Source organism: Galleria mellonella, unplaced genomic scaffold (assembly GCF_026898425.1).
Source record: "Galleria mellonella isolate WM207_F2 unplaced genomic scaffold, CSIRO_AGI_GalMel_v1 utg55, whole genome shotgun sequence".
NCBI classification, from domain to species: Eukaryota; Metazoa; Arthropoda; class Insecta; order Lepidoptera; family Pyralidae; genus Galleria; species Galleria mellonella.
The window spans coordinates 4,518,893-4,528,353 of record NW_026442115.1 but is presented as its reverse complement, the minus strand read 5'-3'; the positions used below and the strand labels follow the sequence as shown (position 1 = coordinate 4,528,353).

General features: G+C 33.5%; 2 protein-coding genes across 4 annotated transcripts in view; both read right to left on the bottom strand.

The window, feature by feature from the left end:
• Window positions 1-4: 4 nt before the first annotated feature.
• On the bottom strand, window positions 5-3,925 carry LOC113521534 (ribonucleases P/MRP protein subunit POP1). The gene is made up of 4 exons (XM_026907088.3): window positions 2,339-3,925; window positions 1,616-1,986; window positions 793-1,065; window positions 5-298 (listed from the first exon to the last, which is right to left on the bottom strand). Exons 1-4 carry the CDS (start codon window positions 3,732-3,734, stop codon window positions 8-10), a joined length of 2,331 nt encoding a protein of 776 aa, XP_026762889.2. The 5' UTR covers window positions 3,735-3,925; the 3' UTR covers window positions 5-7.
• A 2,501-nt stretch (window positions 3,926-6,426) lies between these two features.
• The window catches only part of LOC113521438 (uncharacterized), a 121,398-nt gene continuing 118,363 nt past the window's right edge, over window positions 6,427-9,461 (bottom strand). For all 3 annotated transcript variants that reach the window (XR_008253304.1, XR_008253306.1, XM_026906967.3), the window contains one exon: window positions 6,427-7,816. The gene's annotated coding sequence lies outside the window, so the exon portion shown is untranslated. The remainder of the gene's footprint in view (window positions 7,817-9,461) is intronic.

Genomic DNA, 9,461 nt, shown 5'->3' with positions numbered 1-9,461 from the left:
ATTACTTTTATTGAATAACTTGTAAGGTAGCCAATCTGTATTTTCTGGATGTTGTGTTTCTAACTAATATTTCATTATAGCCACACTTTAATAGTGTATTTAATGCATTATAAGTAACATAGCCTATTCCACAGGACCGTGCTTCTAAGAAACTGAATGCTGCCTGTGTCAAATAACCCATGATTTGTCTGGAACAAGTACGGCGTACACTTTTTACGTCGACGGGAAGCCATAAATCTCTCATTGACTTCACATATTCTGATGGCTCCAATTTACGTTTTTGTGGTTTTAAAATAGCCTGGAAATAATCAAATATATTATTATTGAAAAAGTAAATCAATGGGGTTACTATAAATTTGAATGGGCCATTTCTTAAGATTGGTGAACCAATAAATGCGCCTGAATCCACTTTATGCCTGAGATTGAGTCACACGGTGTCTCAAAAAGTGGCCCCCTGTATCATATCAAATAGCTTTATATTTTTAAGTTAATCTTATAGCGCGAAAAATAACAAATATTATTTTTAAAACAATACAACAATATGTGTATGTAACTACATAGTCTTTAGTAGATCTATAAAAATTACGGTTCATGAATTTAATCACCTGAAAACAGGAAATTCATTCCTCAACAATTGCCATATTTTAATCCGTATATATATTTGAAGGCTTCAATTTAAAAGAGTGCTAGATCATAATAGATCAAACTTTATAATGTTTTATATAATTTACGCATTAGTAGTCAACAATATATATTAGTAATCAACAATACTAAACAATATATTTTACTTACAGTTGTTGCTTTCTTTTTAAGTTTTATTCTTTTTCTTCTCAATCTTTTCATATTTGTTTTGTGTTCTAATCGCTTTTCCTTTCTCAGTTTTTCATTCTGATCATCATGTCTTGGTTCAACCAACATATTGTTGGTACTATCTCCATTCTCTGGCAAACATATTAAAGCATGTTTTTTTAAGAATCCTTTATTAGCAATCCGTATATAAACCGCCACAAGACATTCTTCAGCACACTCTATTTGCGGCAGTTCTTGTTTACGGCTTATGCAGTCCTGAAAAATTATTAGTTTAATACTTAACAACACCAGTTTAGTGATAAATAAAGTCTAGTGACAATGCTCTGGTATTTTATATGATGTAGCGAGTATGGCGTGCGTTTATAATACATATAATAAATACATTACATACATGTTAACTGTAACTAGACCATGACTGTGCACGCTTCACGCAAAAACTACTGAATAGATGTTATATTGTTTTTTGATAGTTTTACTGTACAAAATGCCCCATTCTTAAAGGAAAGTAAAAAAATACTTCAAAGACGTCATGTATTGGGAGCAAAAAATTAATAAATGTCTTGAAGAATTATCAGAAAGATGATAGTAGATACAGATTCTAAAGTGGTCGATTTGTGTTATGACTTGTATGTAATTCAGCAGGATCGTATCGCCGCGGCGGGACTTATGTGTTTGACTTGGACCTGTTTCTTCATTCTACATCCCGTATGGGTTAATTATAAGTAGGAAAGTTTAAGTGGCAGATCAACATCTTTATACAAATAAACCACATAGTACAACTAACATATTAACTATTATGACGCACCTGAAACTTTACGAGAAGTTCTCTGTCCCTTAATACAAAGAAATTATCAAAGTTACGATTTTCAACATTACACCAATCTTTAAGCAATAACTTCCAGTGGCATATAAAAGGGCTATTTATACCCAACTTTATAAAATTGACTCTTTTGCTTGGAGGACGTTTAAAATATTTATCTTCCAATTCTAAGTATATTCTTCGTTCTTCTTCCTGTCCCGCATCTGAGTCGGGTGGTAGGTAGCATTCTCCCATTTCAAATGCTAAACTTTCAGTTTCTCTAAGACCTCCTGATCGTGCACCAAACATAATAAATGTTTGCCAAAATTGGATACCATACCCTGATGGTATAATGACATCCCAACCACTTCCATACCCTGAAATGTTAGTTAAATTAATAAATAATATTGAAATAGTAGATAGTCAATTATTTTTTACCATCAGTCCTTTTTAGAAAAAAATATAAATTATATCCCATTTTTGACTATTATTTCAGCCGTTAACTGTTCACTGCTGGACATAAGCCTTTCCCATAAGGGTAGTTTAGCCAGTAGTTGCCATGCTTGGTGGGCGAATTGGCCGCAGGTAAGCTTTAAGACATGTTTTAAGAGGGACACTGCTGCCCATCCCTCACCCTCCCTTAGTTGACCCCCATGGGAAATGAAAGGGTCGCTCATTATATGCCGGGGCACACACGGCGAACATTTTAAAATGAAAATAACTAAGTACCAATCTTTTTGAAATTGGAAACTTGTGATCCAGGTCTCTGTATTAAAACAACAGGAATACATTGTAGTGCTGGGTCATCTTCAAATACTTCTCCAGGCACCAATTGATTTTTTGTTACATGTTTTATATAATCAGAATTGTTCATTTTTTCCTTTGTGATAATTTCCTGTATGTTTGTATCCCATAAAGGAGAATATGATACTGTTTTAGGAGTAGTTAGTAAACATTCTGTATTAATAATCTCATGTGAATCACTTTTAGCTTTAGTACGATGTGATGGACGACTCAATCGAGGATCTTTGACAATAAGGCCAATAACTATAGAAGGAGGTAATTGTGATGGGGCGTGTGCATTGGATATCATTTTCCAGTATTCAAACTTTTCAGTTAAATGTAATTTATTTACATCAACAATAGAAGTCCATTTGCTACTTTTCAATTTCTCTATATTTTCTACACATTTTAGGCTTCGAGCTAATATTGCATGACTGTTTGGCCCTGTCAGTCGAAATCTATTAAATCTTCCAGGAATAATCTTTATTTGAATTTTTTCTAAGTAATTATTAGTCAGTTTCCTTCTTTTTTCACAGTGTTCATAAATATCAGTATTATTATCACCATTCAAAATCTCTTTTAAAATAGTGCTAACTTGTTTTGCTTGAGAGGGATGAACAAATAAAAACAGTGTCTTGTTTGTATCTTCACTTTGAATCCAGATAAATTGTATTTTTCCAATATATCCTAATGGAAATGAATTTGCTTTGTAGAGATGAATTGATCCTTCTCTAATTCCATTAATGTATGCCTTAGCACATATACCAAGACCACAGCAAGGACTTGTTATTGAACTGAACAAGCTTTTTATAATATCAGTCGGTCCTGTTATTTGTATTGATGTATAATATGAAATGTCTTGTATAAGACAATGAGCTGAACTTGCTCTATAACAAGCCCTGAATGCTTTATCACAAGGGGCATAAGCTATCCTATGACCCCACCTTTTGGTCATATGGAATCTTTTAGCATGCCATATGTGAGTTTCTAGCCAAATATTTTGCATTTGTCGTCTGTTATATTCTTCTAATAAATTCCCTGGACGTCTTCTGTATTTCCGTGGAGGTCGTTTTTGTTTTGGAGGTAAGCCACTTTTTTTCAGTTGTTCTAGATGTCCTTCGCGCAGTCTCCTAGGCAGACGTTTACAGTTGTGGCTCATAACTCGACGTCTCATGTGTACCGGTAGGCATTGGAATATCAGCTTAGTTTTGCTTGGATTAAGAATACTTTCGGTCATAGCAGCTATTTCTACACTTCTAGATGTTGCAAATTGTAAACTATTCACTGAATTTGGAAGATGCACTTCGCCACCTATTGTGGCATCGAATTCTGTTGTCTCCATCGTCCACAAGTATTATGATCACTTTGGAATAACAAATTTTAGTTTCTGCTAATATTGCTTCAAACATGAATAAATAATCCTGTCTGAGTGATTATTTAATACTATTAAAATATTTTCTAACCTAATATAGTACAAAGCACAACATAACCTCATCGTTTTCGGTTGTCGTTGTCAATGTCAAGTGTCAGCTTAACTGTTACATTGACAAGAACAAAAAATTTCACAGTGTTGCTAAAATAATATCAATTTTTCGGGTTAAAATAAATTAAAAATTTGCAAGAAACGTTCAGGAATTTGCGAATATGCTAAATTGTTTAATATATTACATATAATACAAATTATTAAAAACTTATTATTAAAGATTCGTTGGTACCAGAATATGTTAAGTTTTTTTAATGGATGATAATGAAATGGTAACCCTGATTACACTATAGGTATAAACTGACGGGGTACCGGTGGGGATGATAAGTGAAGACGAAGCAAGTCAGTTAGCCTATCGTGACAAATAAACCAATGAATGAATGAAACCAACCAAGAACCATGAAACCAATCACGATAATTTCTAGGGGAAACCGCGAGGAGGTTGGCCTGAGAGGTTATATTGCTAGCAGTAAAAGGGTTGCTAATCACCATTACTAACAATCTCTTTTCCCCCCAGCCTTTTTGGATTAGTAGGCAACATTAATACTGTGCCAGGTCAATATGACTTTGTCAGTTTTTTTTTTTATAAATTAAGTACACTTACGCTGCCTACGCTATTTATCATGAAATACCTACAAATTTTTACCTTCGACTTCGTCCGCGTGACGTGTTTACTGACCAAAATAAAAAAAATAACCTATATCCTTTTTCATCCCATATTGTACGTATATACAAAATTTGGTAACTAACAAACTTATTTTCACATTTATTAATATTTTATTAATAGATTTACCGCGACAAGTCAGTATGGATATGCTGACTGATAAGTAGGTAGTTGTGGATCTCAGTAGGTGTGGGTGTACCGCGTCTAATTTTTTCGTAATACCCACACCCCACAGTAAATAATTTATTTAGATACATAGTAACAGGTCTTAATCGGACTACAAATGCATATTATCTTTAATAAAACAATATGTTTAGCCGCATTGCAGTTTTTTGCAAAGCAAAATTTACTTGTGGCCACGTGATATCACGTTCTAAATTAAAATATCTGCCAAGGTTTCTGTATTCATTTATAAAAAAGCACATCAATGTCTGATTTTTTTTTATAGATGAAAATGAAATAGTAATTATATTTTTTATTTGTTATTAATGTTATCTAACAGCCTTATTGCTATTTTATACCATATTGGATCGACCTCCACGAGGTTCTCCCTGAAATCTGGTTCTTTTTTTTATGAATTCATTACCAAGGGTCAATTGAACTGTTTCATCCATTCCTTTCATCTTTCACTGATATTCCTTTAGTGTATACTGATAGCGCAGACGGGGTTATCATTCCATTATCAGCTAATCATATTGATCCTTGTTAGTCTCATATGTCCTGATTTCATCCCAATTTAAGTAAATTGTTTTGTAGTACAAAATCTTAATTAGGTATATCGGAGGTATATCCTAAATAAAAACTGCGGGGGGAAAGGAATTGTTAGCTATGGACTTTGATAGCTCCATTGCTAGCAATCAGGTCGACTCCCACGTGGTTTCCCCTGGAAACCATCGTGAACACTTCTTTTTGAATTTGTCACGATGGGCTAACTGACCCGCTTCATCCTCATCTATCATCCTTCACTGGTGCCCCGCCGGTGTATACTGATAGCGCGGGTGGGGTTACCATTCTATTATCATCCATAAAAAAAAAACAAAGGTCTCGAGCGGTTGAATTGGCATGAATATTTACCAGAGGGACCCAAGCAATCGACTTTTGTACAAAGTCGAGGTTTTGCAGCAAGAGTTTTGGGGCAGTAATCGCCACGCTTGCCAGGCTGGTTAGTATTGTAGTATATTTATACTTATTTATGGGTGACCGCCAATAGTCGGTGTTCTGCACAAAAATTGGTAAATATCAATAGCTAAAAAATAGATCTATAATATATATTATGGGGTAACCAGATAACTTATCTAGTTTTATATAAGGTGGGTGGACTATAGAAGGCCACATTAAAAAAAAACAGTTATTATTTCTTTATTCACTAGATAAATGACACAAACAAATTATTAAGTAACTCTTTATTTCATTATGTAACTTATAAAACATTTTTTTTATTGTACAGCTTATGGTTATTTAGTAAATTTAAGGTTTATTAAACTCTTCCAAACGGCCTTGCAAGGAACAAGGCTCTATGCAAGGCCATTTTAACTTTAAAATAACGTTGTGACAATCAGAATATCTGCTTATACTTAAACTAAATCTACAAAAAGGTCTTTTATTGAAATGGAACATATTAATATTATATTTCATTTCATCAATTATATTAAATTCACATAAATATAACTGATCAACATGGCTTTATTTTTTGTAAGGCAAAAATTTTCCTAAAGCTGCCAAAAAGTGAAATTAGTGGTAGCTATTATATCAAGCAGTATACAGAATATACTTGCAAGCAAATTCCACATTTTTACAACTACTAACTTTCCTAGGAGCGCTACAAATATTTTAACTAAAATGATTTTTTTAGAACTACTGTATATCGTTATGTACCAATTTAGAGTGAAAAATTAAAAAAAATAATAGTTTACTTGAAAATTTATGTTTTATCATTAGAAGTTATTTTAACTTTGACGAACGAAGTTAACAAATTCCTCACAATAACAAGGGACCTCAGGCAAAATACCGACGCAAGCGACTCACCGGCTATCTGTGTGTCCGGTGTAAAGGAATTTGTCAGAATATTTTTTTATAACTACAAAGTTGGCAAACAAGCATACAACCCGTCTGATGGTAAACGGTTACTGTAACCTATAGACGCCTGCAACACTAGAGGTGCCACGTTCGCGTTGCCGATCCTGAAGAAACCTTAATATACCTTTTTTTTTGTAGAATAGGGTTTTACTGTAGTCTCAAGGGAAAACCTCTGCAGGGAGGAAAGGAAATAAGTTCGGCAGGGAGCTCATTCCACAGCCTAAGCATTCGCGGCTGAAAATTTCTTTCAAACCGCACTGTACGTGGCCATTTAGGTTCAAGTGTGTGAGGATCGATTTCCTGTCGATGGCTGAAAGGTGGCTGTAGGCTCCATTATGGATAACTATAAAAGTGACCTTATAATAATCGGTCTTAAACCATGGTAAAACATGGTCTTCCATGGTCTACTCATTTTATAGTTACTTTATTGTAACAACCGTCTTGCAAATATATACCTACAACTGTAAATTTACATATACATGTAATATAATGTAATTATATATTTAGCCAACTGAAGCTATAAAGCTATACATATTTTCATTAGTTTTAGTGTTTAAATAAAAGTCTGTAATATACTATTTACCTATTGTCAGGTCACTTCGCATCACCCAAGTACGGATGTTAACCAGCCTGCTAAGCGTGGTAACTAGTGGCAAACCCTCCCAATAGGGGAAGGACCTTTGTTCAGCAGTGGACAGCTAACGGCTGATATGATAATGATAGTCTTCAGATAGATCCGACGACAGGATTCGTAGCCCTCTAGATAATTGATGCACGAACCTACGTTGCTACGTTAACGTTTACATAAGAAAGAAAAGACATCGAAAGACGCCATCTTATTCTATCTCCCGGACTCGCTTTAGCGATAACGATTCTATCGATAGATTCCTTTACCACTTGTCTAAGAAGGCTGCAGTTGTCAGTTCTTAGAGACGAGTGCGTTTCCAATTGAAGGAAATATTAGATGGTAAGGTTTTCAAACTGTTCAAACGTTGTTTCCATTAGTCGACTATGATGTCTGTTTCTATTAGCAATAGGTATTCCTGGATCATTAATGGAAGGTTTATTATTCCATGTGGATTATCTTACTGACCATATCACCATGACAACCTGTTATGTTCCACTACTAGACACGAATCTCTCCCCACAAGTGAACTGTATTAGTCACTTATAAGATGCTGAGCAGGCGGTGTGCATTATACTGTAAAAAGTTAAATTAAAATTAGTTTAATATGTATCATTTTTATATTATGTTATAGGCGCTGAGTATATGAAAAGGAAGTTACAATTGATCTACGAAAAATATTTAAAATATTGTAGCGAAAAAATCTAGACCGTATTATGCTTTTTGACTAAAATCTAGACTCATTGCTTAGTCAGATCTATAAATTTAAACATAACAGAAGAAACTTTGTTAGTTTACAATAAGAAGTACTAAATATAAATATTAAATGTCGATAACGCATAATATTTCTAGATACAGTAATTATTATAGGTTGTAGATATAGGTATATTTATACATTTATTACAAATTTTTGTATTTAAATAGGTAGTGCTAGCTAGATTAACATGTAAGATTGCCTAGATCACTACACTGACAGGCCTATTGTATCGGTATTTAGTTGTATTTTAGGTAGATACATTTACACTCTAATTCTTAAAAACGTCATACTTCTTATAATTAATCTATTTTAGCTATTGAACTCTCTTGTCTCATTCTTTTATGCTACATTTCCAATTGGAAAGAAAGTGACAAAATAGTTCTATAGTTAAAATAAGTTTGTAATTGGTATTAGTTTTTATATATAAGGGGGTTAGTAACCTATTAAATATGTTTTTTATGGTTGATAATGAAATAGTGACCCCGCCTGCGCTATCGGTATACGCTGGCGGGGCACGAGTGATAGATGACAGGTGAGGATGAAAGCAGGGCAGTTGGCCCATCGTGATGAATTTCACAAGAATTAACCACGATGGTTTCCAGGGGAAACCACGTGGAGGTCGACCTGATAGGTTATATATATATATATATATATATATATATATATATATATATATATATATATATATATATATATATATATTGTTAGTAATGGGGCTGTTAGATCCCATTATTAATAATCCCTTTTCCCCCTACTAGTATGCTAGCAATAAAAATAAAATAAATAATAGGAAATAATGAAGTAGGTACCTATATATATATATATATGAGTACATAAGTTCAAAAAACAATATCCTTTTTGTTTTAGTAGTTGGGTGAAATATAAAAATGTAAAGATTTTAATTTTTTCAACATTAATGTATGATTAATTATGTCAATAATGATGACCGTATAAGCGTTATCATTTCTCGTATGGTCTCATAATGAAAACTGAAACTAGTAGGTAGGTAGTTCCATGGCTGACTTACAGTTCGGCGTTCTTACTTATATAATCGGTAACCAGAGAAACTTGGTGGATATCAGTGGCTAGCGTATGACGCACTCGCTTCACAGTTGACGCAATTCCTCTCACATTTCCATGAATAAATACAATTTACAATACAAAAACTGTATTGGTTAATAAAATCATGATAATATCAAATACTAAGTTACGCGGGTGGATGTTTTTGAATTAAATTAGGATAACAGAACACGATGTTCAAAATGTTTAACAAACTAACGGGAGTGTGGAAAAAATGTCAGATGAAAGGTTGGTGAAACAGATTATACAAAGCGAAAGTGGATAGTTGCAGATATCGGTGGACAAGTCTGTGTGTTTTTTATTTAGATATTCCCTAATCAGATAGAGAACACGGTCTATTTAATATGGTAAGATAGATCATGTTCTATCTGCGGTAGGAGTCGA